Here is a 23,972-nt window from a genome sequence, read left to right on the forward strand (position 1 = left end):
TATTCTCGTTGTAGAAAACGATCAAAAAAGAGATAATTTATATACTTGTAGCAAATTTCTTGTTCTCGTGATTGTAATTTCAATCAATTTAAAGAATATATACCTAATGAATAAATTTAGAGGTCCAAATACAAGAAGTACATAGGCCTACAATTTAGAAGTCGTTTATACGCACCTTGCTATTATAGAGTTCATTTTAAAGAACGAGTATGAAAAACCACAGCATTTATAGCTTTTATGCTATTTAATTTAATTTGTCTACTTATGACATATTTCATGCATATCTTTTTTAACAATCCCAAAGAAATGCATTTTTCATTTTATTCCTTTGTGTCACATTTATTCTTTGTCGACCTGTGTTCCCCGACATGTAGGTTTATGGGATTTCGACGATGCCACACTATATCAAAGCTTTGCAACTCTAAAGTAAACGCATTCAGGTAAGGTTAATTAATTCATATCGTATGCTAATTTCTTTTTTTGCCAGCGCAATCGTCATAACATCTGTTATTATTGGTTTGATTTACAAATATTTTGATTTCGAACAAAAGACCCGAGTCGGACCGAAACTGTATGGAAATCTAACTAGCAGTAGGAAACTTCTCTTGTTGTTGGTTGCTCTTAACAGGGATGTAAAATCTGCAAGGGAATTCGAAAAACAGCCACATCAAACCGGATAAAAGTAAGTTTGGAAGATGTAAATCAAGCGAATTGATTACAAGGTTTCCCTTGTTTAAATATTATCAAAGACAGCAGTCAAGACTACAAAAATATCCTTTTATTCAGTTGATTATTAATTAAGTTTTAATGAGGTTTGACTGCATTCTTTGAGTTTCATAAGATTTTATTTCAGTTTTTGATGCTGACTAACAGTAATCATTACATGACAAGATCAAAATAATCAAACAGGTTAAACAAGAGAGAGGGCGTGTCTCAAGATCAGGTTTATATATATATTTATCAAAACAGATGATTGAATACTAAACATTTTTAAAGTTTTTTTGTTTTGATTTTTTTTATTTTAAAAAGGAATTGACCGATTGCATACTTTAGAAAGGTTTAAGAATAACTAGTGATATGGTCTCTTGGTAGTTTTTCTGTTATGGTTATCGTATATGTCCAATGGTACATGGACATATAAGACATGTGTAAGTATCTGGTCAATCAATGTATTTTATAGATACACTAGAATATAACCGATCAATTAGAATTGGAACGAAGCAAATACAAGTAACAAGACAATTATTTAGACCTTGTGATGCATATACATAACAATTCATGTATTATTCTAAAGAGGGGTCTTTGATCAAATCATCATTAAATATTGATCCTAATGACGTATTAGAGGCTACATCATAAGCTGTTATTGTAGTTTGGTAACCTTTTACTTAATGAGCAGTCGAATATCACACTTGTAAAGTTTAGCCCTTATTTGTTTATATTAGTTTAGTATTGATTTTGAGTAAATGTACATTTGTATCTGTAACACAGTGCGCACTGTGTATAACAATTGTCCTTTTTTTATAATGCTCACAGACTTTGAAAAATATATGAAAAAATAATCTCCAAAAACTACATGTTTGTCAATAAAATCTATATAAAAAGAACTTAAATTTGGCAATTTTAAATTTGGTAAATTTTAAAAAGTCGCCAAAGTAAGCAAAAATTATATTCCCGCCAAAAAAATCCCTAGCTATACGGTTTACTGCTAATATCTTTCGATTTTATCTTAAAATATAGAATTGGAGATAAGGAAATTGTCCGTATTTTGCTTTAGAAATTGTAAACACAACCACAAGGACATAGGACGCCGTCTTTCTGCGGATTGAGTTCAACCTTCAGATCTACGTAATGTCCGGTACAGACAGACGTAGCACGGAATCTGGCGCTGCTAAGAAACAAAAAGAACCAAGCTCCTTGGTCTGTGTCACCACTTTCTTGGAGCTGATGGTCGTGGCCTTTGTCATAACCGTCGATATTCTCATCAGGTAAAATAGTAAAACTTTTATTTCCAGGGAAAGAAATCCGTCATGTTCACAAAGAGTGTCATATTTATGGTATTTCAGAATATTTTCTTATGTTTTGCAAAATATATTTCAAATGTTTATAAATCTTCAGAGATCTTATTATGATTGCTAACGCCCTTGGGAGCTAGCATTAACGTTCTGTTTTGTTTCCCATTGAATTAATGTTTGAATTATGAGTAGGAATTCTGGGAGATATATTTACTGGTATGTTCCTATGCTCAGAGCAAATTCGTAAGTTTGTCATCTTGCACTGTATGCTTGTTAGTCATCCTGTGGGCTAATTAATTATGTTAAGATAAAACTTCAAATGCGTATGTGAAGATTTGAATTTCGGAAAAAAATAACCAAGTCATAAAAATAATTTTGCGAACTATTAATATACGTCGCATATTGTATTTCAATGGATTATGTATTCATTTTCATAATTAATATTCCACAGACCGACTTTCGTAGCCTTTTAAAGAAGCTAACCTTGTTTTACCTATATATCTTAACCCATGACGTGCAATGTAGAAATAATACAACAAAGGTTTTCTTTTGCATTTTATAAGTATGTTGGACCATATTTCTCGAAAACGCGCAACACGATTGGTGGCATGGCACCTTCTTGTACTTTTTTCGACAAAGCTCCGATTTTTATTCTTTTGACGGATAGACCTGACGAGCTGCATTTGGTGATCACTATCTTCATTTCTGTTGACTTTGGACATCAACATGGTGACCGAAATTATTTTTTTAGTTCTGTGTTTCATTAAAATAAATTAAATGTGTTGCATTAACTACAACTTGTTATTTCTACATGTAAGTTTCATTACAAGATATTGAACAAGGGTTAGAATCCCAATTTATTCCTACAATCTAAATGTTTTGTCATTATGATTGATGTGTGATTACAATGGCCTTCCGTTTCGTAAGCATAGTTATCATTTATAGTCCGAAGCATGTACCATTTCAGCGATATCTTCCTATCATCTCAATGTCATGGCATCGTAAGCTTGCTACAAGTACAACTTCCATTCAATTGGTAAACGTATATCCAATAAACTCGGAAACACGCTTGTGATAATCAAATTAAGGACTTATTTTTCAGACTGACAAACATCTTCCCCCTCCGTCGACAGCCATTTTCCTGTGCAGACGAGACCATCAGTCGGCAGACTTCACGCTCTCAGTTCATAGGTTTCGCCTTTGACCATGACTTGCCAGATTCCATTGTCTATTCCCTTAGCTTCTGTCTGCCATTGTTTATCGTTGAGTATTAACCTTTTTATTTTACACCATTTTATCATAGATCTGACACAGTACATGTCATGTAATATGACCGATATTAATACTCGTCGTATTTTTCCCTATTGAGTTGATCCGAGACTACAACTCCATTAGATTTCATTTGCAGCAAGGGATGTAACGATAACAAAACGTGCAGAAACCTTTCTAACCTGCTTGGCATCAAACGTTAACGGACTTCAAACCATTTCCAATATTAAAAAACAATAAACAGACCGAGAATCCTATTATCATTTGGATTTCCCGCACCGTCTTCTTTCTCTTAATAATTATGACACATCCCAAATAAATCGACACGCAAATAAAAACCATTTTAACAAGACCTTGGACTTTCAGTAGGTTGTAACGATCTATTTCTTGCGTCAAAACAAGTAAAAATGACGCCGGTGTCAAGCGAAATATACACCGATTGCGTAGACTTCGCTCAAAAGCCAGACAAATCCTGTTGATTTCAAAGAGCCATGGCTGAGTGGCCTACAATGAAATAGACAGACCTACGTCACATTGCCGTTTGGCTCAACAGCCCAAAGTCCAAGCTCCTGTTAAAATGGTTCTACCATTAATATCTAGACACCAATGAAAAGTTATTTTGTGTAAGCACATTTACAGGTCTTGGCGAGGAAGACGGGACTTTGTCTTATATTGAGGACTGTAAGCGTTCTTGAAACTAGTTTTTAACAGGAAAAAAAACTATCACCGTAGAATTCTCGTTATTTTTTTTTTGATACTTTTTTAAATCATGACGTGAGCTGCAAAAATTGTCAATGACATATTAGTTATTGAATTTTGATGAATGTTATTTTGGCACATTTCCAGATCCTTGCTGGGGAGGTGGGGTTGTGGGCGTTTGCCGAGGACCGACAGAGAACGATCCGTGTCCTGTGTCAGAACTGCCGGGTCCCCCAGGTCACGCGCAGGCTGGTCAGGTTTGTTGGTACGTACGTGAGGACGCCCAAATCAAAGTAGACCCCTCTTACCAAGTCAACGGTTTCTGATTCACTCCTCTTCTCAGTGATTGTGGAGAAGTGCGGATCAGAAACTCTTGACTTGGGAGGATGGTGTACAGATATATTGTAGAAAAATTCTAACAAATAAACCGGTAAATGGATATTTAGTTAGTTTGTATTTCAAATATTGATATTGAGCAGGCCTGTTAATTTCATCAAGTTGTTGGCCATGACTAAGATATATCAATAAATGTCAAACTAGAAGCTGTAATTCGTTATTGGTGCAGATTTCATTTGTTCAATTGGTGTGTGATCTAGAAACTTACCTTGGAGTTCTGTCAAAATGAATACCGGAAGTCAAATTGCTGAAATGTTTTGCCTCGGACTAGAATGACACACGATGATTGAAAAACAAAACACCTCACGTTGTCGCAATCAAAATTTCTGTATAAAAACTTTTATTATAACTTAGAAAAAGGGCTGTTAAAACTTAGATTACAACATGATGACAGACCGAAAGTGTTTTTCAGTTTTCTGAGTCACATGCATTGATATACAAAAGATTGTAGTCCTCGACATAACAAATTAAACTTTCCAACACTTATTAAGTTCGTTAGATTACTGACTGTCAACGGAATGTTGCAGGATTACAAAAGTTCCCGCCCGAATTGGGCAGTAGCACAACAAATTCCCACAGACAGTCAGTAACAAACCTAATCAGTCATTCTTTAGATTTTTGAAATCCTTTTCTGTATCTAATGTTGATTTATTAAGCCCGTGATATGGTTAAACAACGCCATATACATGTATCCATTTATTGTTTTGTTTATTTTTTATTTTAAAATACGTCTTTCACATTTTATAAGGGAGTATATGATACGAGATCTGTTTTCAATGTAATGAAATATTCTCACATAATGTGTTGACGTATGTAAGCCTTATTTTTAGTATTGAAGATTTATACCCAAGTTTGTAAATTTGATTCTTAAACTCTTCTTCCAAACAACATTAGAATTGCAACAAGAGGCCCATGGGCCACATCGCTCACCTGAGGAACAATAGGTATGATAAAATCAGCTTAATGGAGTCATAATACAAACTATATGGACAATGTACAATAATACATGTAGATCCTGTATAAATAAAATCTATTCCCCCCCCCCCTTGATATCCTTATGTTTATAATTATTTGTCCCTTTTCTAACAGGATGATTTTATAGTCTTATCACATGTTGAGTATTGCAGTTCTCAAAAAGATCCTTAACAATTGTTTATATATGGGATATAAACCTACATTAAACTCTGAACCTTCTTTTGAGGCCGATGAATTGTCCTGGGGCCAAAGTCTTAACAATTATAAAGAATCATCTGGATGATTAGTTTCTGAGAAGAAGATTTTTAAACATTTACTCTACATATTCCCATGTAAAACTTCGACCCTCCATTGTGGCCCAACCCTACTCCCAAGGGTGTCATAATTTTCACAGCTTTGAATCTCCACTACCTGAGGATGCTTCCAAAGAAGTTTCAGCTTTCCTGGCTGATTAGTTTCTGAAAAGAAGATTTTTAAAGATTTACTCTATTCCTATGTAAAACTTTAACACCATCCCAGTGTGGCCCCATCCTTCCCCCGGGGGTCATGATTTTCACAACTTTGAATCTACACTACCTGAGGATGCTTCCACACAAGTTTCAGCTTTCCTGGCGTTATGGTTCTTGAGAAGAAGATTTTTGAAAATTTCTAAAAAAAAATTCATTAATTTCTAATTATCTTCCCTTGAAAAAGGGTAGGGCCCTTAATTTTCACAACTTTGAATCCCCTTTGCCTAAGGATGATTTGTGCCAAGTTTGGTTGAAATTGGCCCAGTAGTTCTTGAGAAGATGTTGAAAATGTGAAAAGTTTACGGACAGACGGACGGACGACAGACAAAATGTTATCAGAAAAGCTCACTTGATCTTTCAGCTCAGGTGATCTAAAAACGTTTTAAAAGAACTTAAAAGGCACAATACGGTAAAACGATTATTATATGTTTCTTTATCGTTTTGAGTAGTCTTTCTTTGAACTTAGTCCTGGATATTTCTATTTTCAATTCGAATTCCTAACCATTTACCATATAATATCATTTCTTTAATGGTATATAAAAAACAAAATGTTCAATATTTTTATATTTCGATCGACCTTTACTGTTTTAAATGTACCAGAGATGAATATCTTTTTGTGTGTGCAGATGTCATGAAAACATTATCAATATCCAGATATGCAAATGAATTTTTATAACCCCCTTGGAAAAAAGTACTGAGAGTCATTTTCCCCCACAACTGCAATTGGTAGGATTTAGTATTGGAAATGAAATGGCATGATATGATCTACGTAAAATAGACATAGCGGGATACTGTTACAGTAGTTTTTCCTTGGCACCAGGGGCGCTCCTAATATGGCTTCTGTTTGCACTTATTAATCCTTGCTAAAAACATTAACCGTTTCTTGGTCATATTGACCTAGTAAGAACTAAATAAACGAAGTTCGATCATTATCGCAAAAATTAGTTTGTCACAAAAAATGATTGTCTTTTGGACATTAGGACATAGTGGGACTATTTTAGCTGAAACCAGAACCCTGTTTGCCCCGGTAAAACAATTTGCAACTCCAATGAACTGTCAATTGGACTGGGCTTCAACGTGACTGGAAGATTACTGCTTAGCAATTCTCTACAGATCCGAGATAATCGACCACTTATTACACCATAGACTGTCTCTGCCAAGAGTTCCACGTTGCTTTTACTTGCTTCTGCTCGATGAGCCGTTGACAGATTAGTAAAGTGAATAAAAGTGCTCTCAAAGACAATGCTCTTGCCAAACAGCTTTTCGTCACGAAGTTTCAATCATTATTTTTATGAAGCAATATACGCCGACTCATTAGAGTGATAGACATTATATGTTGAAATGTTAGTAAATATACTTAAAGCGCCCAAGTGAAACCCACATCAATTTCGGTGTTAATGGCAGATTTATTAAAGTCTGTTCTAAATTGGTAAAGGCCAACGCCATTCTGGTGTAAACACGACACTTTTATTTATTGAAAAAAAAAAATTCAAATTGCTTTTCATCATGTAAGAAGTAATGTAAAAAAAAAAAGAAATTGAAGGTTAAAATTCCATGGCAAACGTCCCTAGAAGTCGTAACCAGTTAAAGATTTTTTTTACCTACAAAGATAAAAGGATAATCTCTTTGACTGCAACATCCATCCCTTTAATTATTTATTGTTTAACAGACTATCCTGATGGTATTAACCTACAAACTCTCATCCTTTATCTAGCGGGCTGTTAATTAAAGTACATTCCATGCACCGGAGCCAGTGAAATTTTTTTTATAATCGGTTGTGTATGCTATCTAGATTGTATGTACCTGTGTTTGAATTGTGCCAGTGTCAGCAAAAGAACAAAAACTGGAAGAGGATATGATTTTGTATAATTCAGTTCCTAAAACAGGTGGTTATTGGAAAAAAATCAAAACAACTAAAAGAAAAAAGGCTTTGCTTTCTATGATTATTCTTTGTTTCTATTCACCTAATGCTCTAACCACATAAATCAATTCATATAAAAGCGAAAATACATGGAAGTATCAGTAACCAGGTTCTTTTCAAAACCGAGATTTAATTTTCATAGTTTTCATATCGCTGTTATGTTGCCAATTATGTATCGACTGCAGTCTGATAAATTCAAGGTTTCGTCATGACACTATACACAGATTATCGAAAACGAATATTTCCCTTTTTTCAGTGAACTATTTCAAATTCCAATGTATTCAACATCTCCTAATATATTTGGAGAATCTGGTGTTTACCAAATAACTTATAAGAGTCTGTCTGAATATGAACAACTCAGGGAACGTAGAGTGGCTGAGGAAGCAGGGCTACATCTCTCACACAAAACACCTCAATGAAATAATTAAATACTTTACTTTTTACTAAGTTTAAATTATACTACTAGCATTCAAAAGAAGCGTTTCAAATGGTTGTAGGTGTGTTCGTCTTCGGGGCATTTACTCTTATGGTCTTTGTTGACGTCACAAAGTTGATGACGGGACGACTGCGACCCAATTTCCTGGAACTGTGTAAAATCAACCAGACGGCGTGTAGAATGAATGGGAATCTGGGCGACGACAGCTTATGCTTAGAAAAAGACGAGATGGTGATAAAACATGCGAGGTATTACTCTGAATAAGTCTACCCAAGCAGTTGTTTATGTCATTACCCTCAATCCATGTATACATAAGCAGTGCAGTGTTTTGTCTGTTGGTTCATGCCACCACGCTTAGAAATCAAAGGATGTAATCATTTTGGTAGTTTTGTTTTCTATATATCAAAGAGCTTTTCATCATGTTGCTATATCAAAGAGGAAAATTTTTGCAATAAGTGATATGGGTTAGTTAAGGGTGCCTATATCTCTTTAATTAATTTGCTTGGGGGGGGGGGGGGAGAGAGAGAGAGAGAGAGAGAGAGAGATTATACATTAATATACCTTGATAGCCTTATAATTCCCCTTATTTTGAAATACGACCAGCCGAGCTTTGTACCCAAATTAAATATGGAATAAGAGAAGAAAATCATAGCATTGATACATGTACATGTCTAATTTCCTAGTTTTCCTTATTCTCTAATTGTCATGTCTGTCAAACTCTTTCCTGTTTGGTTAATACTACTAGTATCGTAGAAATATACCTATACAATTATATAGACATTGATAATACCGGTCATAAAATTAAAGAAATCAAGACACATATTAAGAAATGAAGCCTTCTAATTAAGGTTCATGGCTATTAATTTGAAAATCATGACTGAAAATTCCCTTCATACACGTGCGTGTAACAGAGATCGTCACATCCAAGCTGAATGTCCGTTTACCCAGGGGTCACAAATCGATTCAATTTAATCTCCATTTGTTACAGAAAGAAATGTGATTACTTTGATTGATATTCAGTGTCACCCACGGTACAGTTTGGACGAATAGCAGACGTTATCTGGTACAAGACTGCTAGGAACTTTTCTTATCCTTGCGTGTAACCTACTTCAGTAAGAATCCCCCCCCCCCCCCGATTTTTATGTATATGCAAGATATATAGATGATTCAGATGGATCAAGGCCTATTTACATATTTCATTTTCAAGTAGAAGACACTTTTTATTATAGCCATCAATTCAATATTAACACAAGATAAAAGAAGTCAATTTGATTACAGAAAAGGCGAAAGACAAATAATTTGAATACTGATACTACGCTCTCTCATCATGCTTATTTGAAGCTTCCGTAGGTCAGTTCTAAACAGAAGGATATCACTAAGTCTCATCAAGTGTAGAAGTTTTATTTATAATGTTTAATTTGAAGTGTTCAATGCATTTTCAAAGAAAACTCCATTCAGTTTTTTTTAAATATTCATGTGGTGCAATTTGTTTAACAGAACTAATTGTAACTGAATACTACAAACATGGTGTAATAATACAGGATTGTTACGTGGAATGAAAAACAAAAACAACACAAAAAAAAGACAATGTATAAAATAAATAAGTGCAGATAGAAATTAGAAAAAAAAACTTTTGGATTTGCGGATTATGGGCACATGAAGTCAGTAAAATAAAACAATTTGTTTTTAATAGTTAAATATTGTCTTAACTCATTCATGCTGGAACATTACAATGTTTTTTATCATTTTGGGTAGTAGAAAAAATATCAATTACTAACTGTTCAAAAATATCTTTTGAAACAATTAATAAAAGAGAAATGTTTCTATCAAGCTGAAAGTTCAGTTAAATCATATCGTTGAATTTCTGTACATCATTTAAATAGATTTAGAAACTTACCTTGATGTGATTGCAGTTGTATGTTAAAAATTTGCAAGTACCCAGTTTCATTTTACACTGAAATTCAAGATTTAATCAAATCATTCTTTCTTGAAATATAATAATTTCTTATTGCAAATATGTCAGTACTGTAAATAAATCGTGAATGGGTTTTTTTTCTGATGTCTTTCCTGTTGGTATCGTTAGTCCTGAATTTTGCGATGCTCTATCCTTGATTTATCATTTGTCTGTTGCTGTCATTTGTTTTGTGTGTGCTCGAGTTACTGAGCTACATTGTATAATAGAAGCAGAATATTATGCATTTTTTGATCTATAAAGAAAATCTAGATGCAAGATCTATTGGCCCCAAGTTATTGAAATAATCAGTAACTGCCTGTACATTGCCCTTAAGATCACTGTTCCATTATGGGACATTTTCACCGACTTTTTTTCAGCTCTGCATACTATTTACATTTGTTATTATACATATTTGATGCCTTTAATTGTATTCTTTAATAGCACACCGGTGCCCGCTTGTTGATGCTGCTCATTAATTCCATTGTCCGGTCCAAATAAAAAGACAAACTCATTTAAATGTATTGTAGAAACAATCGATTTCCTGCCGTTTTATAGGCCTGCCATTGCTTGGCCTGTTGGATGGGAATGATTGATTTGGAGTTAACCGCTGATAGATCCGTATTATCTGTTTACACTCTGCTGTTTTTAAGGTCTTCATTTCCATCAATGGATGCTGCCTTGTCATCGTATGCTGCCATGTTTATTTCGGTGAGTGATAAGGAAACGATCAGTTTCAAGTTTCTGTGATTTGTTCAGACAAAACTTATCACGATTTTTTACACAATCTGCAATAACCAACGTCACTGGAAATAAAATCTTTCTAGAAAATACTTAAGATTGTTTTCTCTCACCTAACAACACCAAGAGTATTAGGACCAATGTCAAACCAGTTTAATTAGTTCAATACTAAAAAAAATAATTATAGAAACTAAGAGACACCGAAGGTTAAAGTTTTATCGCGCTTTATCATGGCTGATACATTTGCTAAGTAAAGAAAAGCAGTAATTTCATTAGCAATAGAAATATATAGATAAATTACGTTCCTATGTACATATATGGTTTCAAATCTTACTGGAAGAGGTGTAAGCCTATTCTAACCATGAGCTCATCAAAATAAATACTTTGTGAGTAACTACTAGCGCAATCAACGACTTTTCTTTGGGCTTTAACATATAAAGAGTTCAAATATCAATTGTGACCAAATAATAAGTAAAGGACTTTCCAGTAAACCCCAAAAGAATACGACCACTGGGTTATTTACAGTCCTTTGTAGTTTCTATGTTTCAGCTGTCTCCTATACTTCCTTACGGTTTTTTTTTTTAATTCATTATTTATGAAGATCTATACCAGTATTTTCTATCGAGATATAACGGTGTTTCCCAATCTGATGTTTTGTGTTGACAGACGTACGTACACGGGGCGTTACGGAGCCGGTCTGTCAGGGTCCTGCGTCCGTTCCTCACCGTCCTGTTCTGTATGCTGTCCCTACTGTGTGGTCTGGTCAAGCTAGGGATCGGTTCCAGTCATTGGACAGACATCGCCGCTGGATTTGCCAGTGGATCATTCATTGCAGTTTACTTGGTAATATTTGATATCTTAGGACAAGGGTAACAAACGTTCACTAGACTCCGACACCTGATACTCGTGTTTTTATTTTTTTTTTTGAGGTTATGAAAACAATATATATGAGAGAATTGCCAATATATAAGTCTCTACTCTCATTTCAGCTGTAAATAAATTGAACCCTGACAAATAAATAGGACGACCAGGTGGTCTCCATGGTTATTTTTAATTATTTTCAGAACGCTAAATATCCACAAATTTACTAAGACGACACCTCCCTCCCACTTTTTTTTCATTTCGAAATCTGAACATATTATTTGCGTCTAGTGTTTAACATTGCTTAATTTCCTTTCTCCTTCAGAAACATGTACTAGTATACTGGTTAAAAGATGTCCTAGATTGTTTTTAACAAGAACTAAATAAGACCTCATGAAAAATTGCCAATAACATAATGCGCATTACATGTTTTTTGCATTGTCTTGTTTAAATTTTATCAATGTGCAGGTTTTTTTTAACATTTATCAGGAAAATTGATATTCTGATGGAATAAGCATACTTGGTTTTAAAATGGTTTTTAGTGATAATAGCAATGAGATTATGGTGAAAAAGCTGTATTTATTACTTTGGACAAGCGGTAAAAATGCATAACATCGATTTTTATACAAAACTTGCACTAAATTGCCCCCCGGAAAGAGCGGTGCATTCAAAAGTAGTTAATAAAATGACACACTCAATATATCACTACAAAAGTAGTTTGACTTTTTACTTTCCTAAGGAAAATGACTCAAATAATTTTTAGCATGTTTAATCAAGATAAGATTGCAGCATAACTAAGGTTGGAACAATTACGGTGCGCAGATAACATTTTTTTTAAAATTATAGATAATTGTTTCTCAAATCAATTCATGTACTATATAAAACGCAGAAATTTGGGTTCAGTTTGATATTGTCATTGTTTAGAAAACATATTCTAGGTTACCGGTACTTGGTCTGTAATAATATATAAATAGTGCCCGTTTGGAAGAGCAACAGGTGTCAATTTCAACTGTTGCCCTTCAAAATAGGCACTATTTATTTTACATAATGAATGTCTTAATTTTTCCTTGGAGTGAATTCTACGGTGAACCATGAGCGCATAATTCACGCGCATGTAACAATTCGTTGTCTTACCCGATGCAAATGTGTTGCTAACGCTAAGGGTGATAGAACGGATTATAATCTGCGTCTTAACCAATCAAATTTCAGTATTTAATATGAAAGTATTATAATCACAAATGTTTCTCTTGTATGTGACTTAACATGTATGTTAACATGTATTTTTTAAAAAAGAGAGAGAGAAAAATACAAACATGTAACTATGTTAGAAATAATAAATGATTAATCAGGAACCATTTCATCCATAAAACAAAAAAAAAAATATTCCGACGATTATCAAATAACTAAAATCTCTGCTTGTCTCTGAAGTAGTTTGACTGACAAAAACAAACATAGAATAATAGTTGCATTGATAAACCCACAGAGAATAGTGCAATAACAGAGTAACCTTTCAGTGACAGAGATTCAAAAGAGTGTTTGTCTTAAGTGTGTGATATAGTAAATTAATCACATCCCCTCTGGGGTTTGATCTAGATTCTAAAAGTAATAAGCTACAAGAACGAATTAATTGCAGCTTTAACCAGACTCGCTAGCAAGATAGTTCCTGTTCGTTTGATTAAAATACTTAACATCAAATCACTTCCAGTAATAACCCAATCAAAGCTACGTTTTGTAATACACTATATAAACAGGATTTGATAATAAATAGATAACGCCTTAAGAAAAAAAGATCACAACAATTGGTTAGCAATATACTTTGAATAGAATTTTTATACATCTCTGTAACATGACATTCATTAGAAGTTTTGATTTTGAATACTAAGGTCAGAGAGCAATGGATCATCTTTTAATATTTGGAACTCAAATGATCAAACTCCTTACCTTTGGATACTAGAGATTCGAGTTCGTTATTTTTATTTAAAAACAAAATTTCAAAATCTCTAGTAGTAGCTCCTCCTTATTTCAGTTATGTGAAAAGGCGTACTAATATTTTACACACAAGGCTCGTCAAAATTGTTCCTTAAACATAGATCTTCATAGATGCAATATCATATCAAGCCCTCTCTGTGGATATGATTGAAGACGGATATCACTTCTTTTACTCTTGTCCTAAGTATGCTACTATTAGGGAACAATTTTAAATAAATTTCTCAGATTTAGCAAAATTCAGATTTTTGACTCTCGTACTTTACTTTGGAGAGACGACTCAACCAGTGTGGATGAAAATAAATACCTTTCTTCAATTGTTCAAATTTATATTTTATATTATATATATTCAAGGTACTGGCAGACTTGGCAGTTGCTATTCTCTTTTGAGAAGTGGACAGGCATAGCCTACATCCAATTCTCTTCGAAAGCCCTCATATTTTGATTCTGGAAAACGTTTAAATGTCGGAACCAAAGACGGTTTACTCTTCGACCCGTGTTTCGACTCCAATTTCCCTGAATTTTCGTAACAGACCCATTATTTCTTCATTTTAAACATTAATGCATACATATATAACAAAACAATCAACACTAACCCGCTGTCAAATCATTTTCTCAACTTCTACATTCAGGGTTTTAATTATTAGATCGCTCGCTATAGGTGGTTGAAAAAGTAGAAAATTTAGAGTCGAAAAAAACGGAAAATATTTTTCTGATTGTAGACATCAGATTAAAGGTATTTTTTTTATATAATTTAAAAAGGTATAAGGAATAGTTTTACAATCTAAAACAAATTGACAAAATACATACTATTAGATAAGTAATTGTGTCACATAAAACAACAAAACCCTTTATTTTAATCTTTCTTGTGTGCTATATTAATCAAAGTTCGTTTTAATGTTTAAATACAGATGTAGAGCAAAGTTTGTCCCCATCGGAGACGTTTAAAAAGGGAAAAAATAACACTTTGTAATTTTGTGTGTATATTGTAAGATTAAGTTGATCAAGTAAAGTTTTCGACATTATTGTCTTAAATAGGTTTCCAATTTTATCCGAAACACAAACATTTAATCTGCGCTGAACTTGATAAACAATGCGATACACACAATTTAAAGCCGGGATGTAGAAATTGCGAAAATGATTTGACAGCGGGTTAGTGTTGATTTTTTTGTGATACATGGATGCAGTAATGTTTAATATGTAGAAATATTAGGTCTTACACGAAAATTCAGGGAAACTGGAGTCGAAACATGGGTCGAAGCGTAAACCGTCTTTGGTTCCGACATTTACACGTTTTCCAGAATCAAAATATGAGGGCTTGCGAAGAGAAGTGGATGTAGGCTATGCCTTACCACTTCTCAAAATAGAATAGCAGACTTGCATAATCACAACTATGAGTATTTTTATTGATAACATTTTGCTTACTTATTTTTTATGTATTTATCTCGTTCATCATTGCATACATGCAATACTAATATTAATCAAAATAACATTTTTTTTTACTATCAAATATCTATCTTTATTATTATATAAGTACATTCCGAGACGTATTTGCAATAATATTGTATTTGTTGTCCATTATGTAAGGAGAGGGCGGATTAAGTTTTTATAACTTGTGCCCAGTCCCACTGTAATATAAAATGCAATAAACTATGTTCAAATCAAACCTATTTCATGATTCAAAAAGAAAGGACTTGTCTTTTTCTCATGGCAGAAAACGTGATTCACCGATACATAAAACATCGTAGAAAATTGTTTACGTAGATCGCATATTGGTCAAAGATTTGTTAAAGTTAGATAGGTTTGTGTTTAAAAAGTTATGAAACAGTTTCTGGCATATGTCACATCTCATTTTGTACCACGCCTCTTCTATATAAAGCAAAAAAACTAGGCACGAGTAATTGTTAGCTCTGTTTCTCAATTGAATCTTGACAACTGACATTTATGTAACTGTATTTAAGCATTTGATCTTTGATAAAATTTATTTTGAACAATCGTGACCATGTCCGTTTAACAGAGTTACTAAAGCTGATTTAATGTAAAAGCTTTTGATTGTTAAGATATATAATTATTATTTGCGCTTGTTTGGGCCCAAACGTAAAATATGGTTAAACAAATTAAACATGCATTTTACCAATTGCCGTCATTTATCTTGAGCAGTTGTACCAACAATAAAATACCATGTGGTACCATGTTGAACCATTTAAACAAGAGCTTTGACTTTGGGTAGTTGTGTCAAACAGCAATTTCACGAAGGCCTGTCTATTTCATTGCTTGCTACTCAGCCATGGCTCTTTGAAATCAACAAGATTTGTCTGTATTTTGAGCTAAGACTACGCAATCGGTGGGTAGTTTGCTTAAAACCGCGTCATTTTTAACTTGTTTTGACGCAAGAAATAGATAGCTACGTTCAACCGAATGTCAAAGATCTTGTTAAAATGGTTCTATGTGTTTTGAAAATAAAATACGCATTTGTTTCATCTTTATACTTTTATAAACAAATCTTATCAGTTAACCCATTCTATATAATAAATTCACACGCGGGTGGCTTGTTTATGTTTAAATGTTTTCTTTTTTGTCAGGGACGATATGTTTTAAGGGGTTTCAATGAACACGAAAAAACGGAAAGAGTTTTTTCCCAGCTTGATCAAATTCTCGGGGAGCAAAGACTGTTGGAACAACTTATCAGAGAGGTGAGATTCTTTTTCATCATTTCTATTGCGTGACGATATTGACGTTATTGACGTCTATCTCTGCATCTTTTTCTTATAATGCTGAAGTTAAACGGCACACAGTTGATAAATCTATTGCAATGTTTAAGCTGTTCAGATAATGGAGATGTATAATACTTATGCAAATGGGTGATTTTGAATAGAGTAAGGGATTTGATTTTCTCGATAAATTGTTTTTTTTACAAATATCCCCTGGACCTTTCTACCCCATTTGTGAAATAAATTACATAAGTACTTTTGTATGGTGATATCTGATGTTCCTTTTTTATTATACGTAAAATGAACAACAAAAAAAAAAAAAAATCCCAAACCCACACGATTTAAACAATGACATTTGGTAGAAAGAAGATCACAATCATGAAACAGATGCAGTTTTGTCAAGCTATATATATCAAAAAAGAACATTGAGAAAATTCTACAGTTATTTGGTCCGATAGCAAAATAGGTCCATTAAAAAGAATCATGGTTCATGATAGACATTTATGTATGCAAAATGACTAAATTGTTTGAGGGTTTTTTTTTGGGGGGGGGGGGGGGGAGGAGAGGTACTCAAATATTGTTTTTAGTGCCATTCTTATTTCATTTTTTCCACAGTATTTTTTTATTTTTGCCTAAAATCATACATAGGACTGGAATTTCGTCAACACTGTATTTAGTCAATGAAACAAAATATCAATATACTGATATACTGTAGTCATTTACCAGGCCTTCATTTTTATATCGTCAAATTTAGTTTCTAAATATTGAATGATGAGGATGATATAGATTGATATTCAATCTACAAAACATTGTATATTCCCTTCAAACATGTGTCCTTTTAAAATAAAAATGGTCTTTTTCAGCTTGGTGCTCCTCCATCATTACCGTTGCAAGGTTATCAGATCCCAAGGGCACACACGGACGACAGGTGGCGCTCTCTAAACAACAAGGTTTAAATAACAGTACACATAAAGGTTTACAAGACAATGCCGTGACAATTGGCAGTTTATCGATCATTTTTCTAAATGTCTTCCTTCAGTTTACGAGCAGGAATTGAACGCGATAATTACATGTAAATCTTGTTTATCAACGGCATTCATCAGAATTATTCGTCTGATTATCATTGGCATCCTTTATTATCCATTTTTCTTCCATTGCCGAACCTTTCCCCAAGACAAAGAAATAATCAGATTTGACTTTGGCACTGACAGTCACGGTTTATCTCAATTTGTCGAGTTTTATAGAAATTGCATTTGAAATGCGATCAGTTTTTTTGTCAGTACGATTTCGACAAAGAAACGTTCTAATTTTGTATTGAATTTCATGCTGATAAAAAAATGTCTGGATTCATTTGGCTCGTAGTCTCCCGGATTTTATCGCGTTTCTTAAAGTGCTCATGCTTCTTCATCATGGCGCTTCCGCTAATGGTAGATTACGGGGTGGGGTACTTCCGGCGGTTCGCTTATCTCCCTTGTTACCATAGAGCATGCAAAAACCTTTCATTCGCTTTGGTAGTCACTGGGAACATTGGCAGGATGTCTGACGATCAAATCAACGAAAATATTCATCGCTTGATCGGAACTAACTTCGATATTATGGTTTACGGGAATGTGTTATGTGGAGGGTTCGGCTAACAAAATGACTGAGATTGACATCTTATTTTAAAGTGTTTGACAATTTTGTTATTTACAATCAGAAATTTAGAATAAATTATACCCCAAAACTACAACACACTTATTTATTCATTTAGTAATTAAAATTGATTGAAGAAATTAATAAATTTATCATTTAAACATTTCACAGAATAAATTTGAGAAGGACTAGGAAATAGTAACTATAGCATGTAAATGTATTATAAGCCTAATTATGATTAAAATGTAGATTTATTTCAAAGTCTCATATTCGGTACACAGAAGAAAAATGTGCGCATTTCCCTGATAAGAACTAGATAAGATTTTATGTTTCAAAAAATATCTATTGTACACTTTCAAAAATAAATACTTATTCATTAGATTATTTGTATAGTCATTAATGCACATCTCTTGAGAAACAAGGTTTATAGGTTCCCGTGTTTTTCTAGGAAGAATCTCCTTATCATTCAAGACCTAATAAGGATATGAAGAGTGTAAAAAAGCTTCTCGCTTTGTTTGCGGTGATTGGCCGCGCTATCTGTTGCGTTAGATGCCTATCCTTTGGTCAGGATTCGGTTGTTAGTTCAGCTGGGACGAAAAGATTCAGTGTCGGCATCCTGACTCTGACTTGTCACTTCTTCTCAGATATCGACTCAATGGCTTTCAAGAATATCTAAAATTAACTGTTTCCAAACACAAATTTTAGTTACAAATCACGGATTTCTGATGGTATCATATAAAACCTCGTCTGAGAGAAACAAGGCCAATGACAATTAGTGATTGCATTGATACGATAAGAGAAATCAATGCTGGAGTAGCTTAAGCCCCGCCGCCTTCAGCAGTAGCTGTGGAAGCAGACGACATTTCTACATGTAGAGCAAGCAGCTCAGTGTCTCTCTCCTCATGCAATATTGATGCGGCCGTGTGTATATATACCCTGATATCCATCAACGCTTTCAGTCAAGCTCAGTATCTCTACCCGATAACAATGATACTGGAATTATAAGCAAGTAATAAGCCTCCTTCTACAGATCTACAGTTCACTGAGTGAATAAGGAGAGCCAACAGAGACCATGTTTCGAAGTGTATTTAACATTCGTGGACATTCATTTGAAGACGATGACCCTGCATCCTGTGTCAAAATGGCAGCTAGGGGTATTCACGACGATGAAATGTCGTCCTTTTTAACAACAAACGTTCCACACGACGACGAATTCATTCCCAACAATCACCTGTGTGACTGTGACTCCTTCCATTACAAACAGGAGATTTCCAGCAAGGTAGAGATCTCGTCCGGACGAGCAAAATGTTACACTCTCTCGGACGAGGATTGTATTCCAGACCGTAGTGACTGTGTTCCTGCTTCGAACAATTCCAAGAAAGTGATGAGACTGACCCGAAGTTATGACAAACTTGAATTCAAAGGAATCAGACACAAGATTCAGATCAAGACGAAAAAGAGCAAGTCGTACGACAGTGCCTTTGGAACTGCGGTCAAGAAAGAGGGGTAAGCTTCGCTAAACGCCACCCCTACAAAATCAGGCGGTGCTATGATCTCGTCTACTCAGTCAACGCATTGTGCTCAAGTGAGTTCAGTCATAGAAACAATGTTCTGTATCAGAAGTAAATTTGTCAAGTCAATGTGTTTGTATGTCGATGAATGTATGATGTTTTTGGATGACTCTCATTATTTTCCCTAAACGACGAAAAAAGTGTCAGTATTTTGTAATCTACATTGTTTGAAACATTGTTGTGATGTTTTGATTATATTTCTACAAATAAAAGGTTTATATATATTAGTTCTTTGTTGCACTCTTTTCAATTTGAAGTGAAGGCAGAATTAGGCCGATAAAATGTCACTGTGTGTGCATTTTTAAAATGATACCGTTTAGTAAGACATTTTATTACTAGAGCCACGATATACAAACAAACGTCATATTCATGATATTGTACCCTATTGCATTTTTTTTTCGTGTTCCAATGGTCACATAACTGTAAAAAAAAGAATCCAATGTCCCTTCGAAATGCCACTAAATAGTTTCTCCCCGTTTCAGAGAAATTGATACACTAGTAACCCTGCGGATACGTCAAATGATTTTTTTTAATAAATAGCAAAGATTCCTTCATATCTAAAAATCATTCCTGGATATATTCTGTATACTTATTAGCAAAAATAATTACTACTAGTAGCTATAGGTAGTTTGAACATCACAGGAATAATTCAATTTGAATCCCTTTTCAATGGTTGTGTAGTATTGGACCTTCCTAGTTGATAGCATGGCCATGTAACATTCATTTTGGTTGTCTGTTGTGTTTCAATAATGTGGTTCTCTGATTGGACAATAAGTGTCATGTGACTCCCGATGCACAATAAAATTAAATATGTTTCTTTTAAAACCGTAATGTTCTCCACATATTTTGATAAAGGGCGTGATCTTTGCAAAGAATAAGTATCGTATACTCAGTAGTTTTTTTTACCGGAACGTGTCCATCGATCCTACGACTTGACTAGTACTGTGACGTCTGTAGATCGGTTGAAACACTGAGAAGTAGTAATGTAGTTTCAACAATTGTAAATTTACAGGAAAAAATACTTATAGTAGAACATCTTTCATTCGAACATTTAACGGTTAGATGAAAGGGTTCACTATTCAGAATAAATTCTATGCATGAAATAAAAGTTCCCCGTGTGATGGAATATTTACGATATAGTGAATTTATAATTTTGAATTATACTTGTATATTGCAAACTAGCAACCCAATATTATTTTTTATGAATTCATATTCACTTAATATCAAGGTAATTGTTGCCCAAATTAGTTTTAAACTTAATCTTTTGCATTAGTTTCAAAGCATAACTAAAACCGATTTGTATTCGAATGTATAGAACAAAATTAAATCGACTGTATCTATCGAATGAAAGACTACTTGATGCGAGTGTATTTAGTAGGATTTTCGAAGCATGAAATTATTAAGGTAAATACATCTTTTGATGTTTAGCTGTTGCCTAATTAATAATGAATGTTATGAGTAGTTATGATTACTCGTCAGAAACCTCATAGTGATGGCATGTATCCGAGTGTGTGAATCGCTACAGAACCGATCCCAATGTAACTTGACAAACGTTATGACCATATAAGGCATTGTTTTGTAACTGAATGATTCCAATGTTGTAATAAACACCTACATCTATAGTGGGCAGATTTTCCAAAAATCTTCTATTCCTACCCATGAAGAAAAAATTTACATGCATAGTTTTGATGTTCATGAGTCCCTCTTTTGTTTAATTCATTGCCATTGGGTCAGGGTCTCATGCCTTAGGACGAGACAATTTAGCCGAATAGTGAAAATATATTTAATTCTTAAATATTATTCTCTACTTCCACGACGTGGGTAAAATAACCGAATGTATGGTTATGATCAATGTGCATAAAGCGCTCTATTTAAATTGTCAAAGAGGGATAGCGCCTTTTCTTATCATTTCGACCACACCTGTGTTCGGACGGAAAGTACCTATTACATGTACTAAAAAAAAATAGCCTTAGGTACATGTAACTGTCGAAATATGATTTTCGAAACTTAGATTCTTAATATGGGATCTGTAACAATCATGCAAAATTTGTCATAGATTCGGAAAACTCTGAGTACATGTATACTGTCAGTTGATATTCTAAATTTTAAATAGAGTACATGCATACTGTTATTGAGGTGATCTGCTTATAAATATTGGTTGTGCTCATACTCAAACTGAATCAAACAAAATAATTTGAAAAAAAGATAAGATATATGTAATTTTAAAATTCTAAAAATACCTGAATATTTTAGTGATGTAGTGTAAGATAATTAAGACTCTTTCAGCATGGAAATTGTGTAATTTCTTTAAAAATATATTTTAACTAAATATTGTATAATATTGAAGATGTCTGATGTTTGCAAAAGCGCCATATTTTAGGCGAAATCGTATATTAAGTGCGGCTATACCTCTTTGTAATAGTCAAAGGAGTCTAGGAATAGGGTTTATACTCCAAAATTTAGCTTTAAATGCAAACTTGAGACTCCATGACAGGTCCATCTATAGGCTATAGTACACAGGTGACCGTCAAGACGGTACTTGTTAGTTCTAGGGATTACTTTTAGTAATGTGTTTGTATTCTGTTCCATATGATGTGGAAAAGACTTTGAGCATTTGAACATGTTGCTTTGCATGTGAATGGAGCTCCGTTGCTAGGAGCATATTGCATATCAAACTTTGAACTGGTGTGAATAACTTCAACTGTATTGAAATCAATGTGAGAACACCTGACAACACAAAATTGATTTCATGAAATATGAAACCTTACTTTGAAAACCTTGCAGGTAGAGAGGCTATGTGGAAAATGTCTTTACCTGGGTTTTTTTTTTGTCTGTGGCCTTTTGGTAACCTTTAAACAGCCAGAAAGAGACAAAACAACTAGAAAAATTAAATATGTATTGAAAAAACCCAGCATGAACACAGGAAAAGGTGCGAAATCTTAGAATTGTCAGTATCACGTGCTTTTGGTGACGTAAGGAAAAGATTAACATAGATATTTATAAAAGCAATATACATACTTATATCTATATAAGTACAGGTTATATATTGACAATTATATGACAATGCCTTGTAAAGATGACAGAAAGCGAAAACGCTTTGATATCGGTATATAGAATCATTTTAACAAGAGCTTGGACTTTGAGTAGTTATGTTCAACAGCAATGTAACGTAGGCATGTCTATTTCATTGTTGGCCATTCAGCCATGGCTCTTTGAAATCAACAAGATATGACTGGCTTTAAAGCTAAAATTACGCAATCTGTTTACATATCACGTGAAACCAGCGTTATTTTTACTTGTTTTGATGCAAGAAATAGATAGTTACATCTTACCGAAAGTCCAAGGTTTTGTTAAAATGGTTCTATTCTATGATTTGTGAAACAATCATGGTTGGATTTACATTTACATACATATACTGCTTGTGTTTTATGTTAATTTTCTTCAATATATGCAACGTTTTTCCAACAATTTTTTTGTTCGCAAACCATTTATACCTTGCATGTAAATTTTCATTTGTGGAGAAGTTATTTTGATCTCACCTTTATTTGCTGATATAAAGTTTAAAAACAAAGTCTTTTGACAATTTCATACGGCTAGCTATTATGACACGCCAATCTGTTTATCCAAAAGGAAACTGAACCTGTACAATATGGTTAAAAATACTGACTAGTCGCAAATCATTTCATCGTTTTATCAACTGTACAAATACATTATTATAAGTTGTTTTTGTGGTGTCAATCAAAACTTCTAATAATAAGATGAGAACTAAATATTAACTTAAATTTGTCGGCTAGTTTTCTTTCTTCTTTTACGACAAATACATATAAGGTATGTCAACAGCTTCACAAGCGTGAAAAGTTAACATGTCATGAGATATGAATATGTTACTTACGAAATTGTTTTAATAATTATATAGTTAAATAGGAATAAACTATCTTCTCTCCCTTCGCCTTCAACAAAGTACATGTAGGCACTAAAACTTATATCGACATTTTCAAACTACAAAGTTCTTTTTCTGTTTTAAAATTTCATTACATAATTCAATTTCGACGTATTTTTTCCTGACATGCTCATATGGTATAATTAGTGTGCAAATATAATGAATTCCAAAGAAAACCACTGCAGCAAGAAAAACATCTACAATACATATTTTAATTTACTACGATCAGAGTTTGGGACGTGGGAGGGAGGGGGTATAACGGATAATTTTTTCACGCGCGAAATGATTGTCAACTAATATAAAAATGACAAAATTAAAAAATGCATGCGGACGGCTTCACCACTTCGGTAAAATTGTTC

At 33.7% G+C, this 23,972-nt stretch overlaps 1 protein-coding gene across 1 annotated transcript; it reads left to right on the plus strand.

Annotated features, from left to right (window-relative positions):
- Positions 1 to 500: 500 nt before the first annotated feature.
- On the plus strand, positions 501 to 19,900 carry LOC105333629 (phospholipid phosphatase-related protein type 5). Its single transcript, XM_066067126.1, has 9 exons — positions 501 to 682; positions 1,778 to 1,988; positions 3,118 to 3,277; positions 4,131 to 4,248; positions 8,282 to 8,468; positions 10,825 to 10,882; positions 11,579 to 11,755; positions 16,342 to 16,452; positions 17,334 to 19,900. Exons 2-9 carry the CDS (start codon positions 1,852 to 1,854, stop codon positions 17,424 to 17,426), a joined length of 1,041 nt encoding a protein of 346 aa, XP_065923198.1. The 5' UTR covers positions 501 to 682; positions 1,778 to 1,851; the 3' UTR covers positions 17,427 to 19,900.
- Positions 19,901 to 23,972: the final 4,072 nt, after the last annotated feature.

This window comes from Magallana gigas, chromosome 7 (genome assembly GCF_963853765.1).
Source record: "Magallana gigas chromosome 7, xbMagGiga1.1, whole genome shotgun sequence".
NCBI classification, from domain to species: Eukaryota; Metazoa; Mollusca; class Bivalvia; order Ostreida; family Ostreidae; genus Magallana; species Magallana gigas.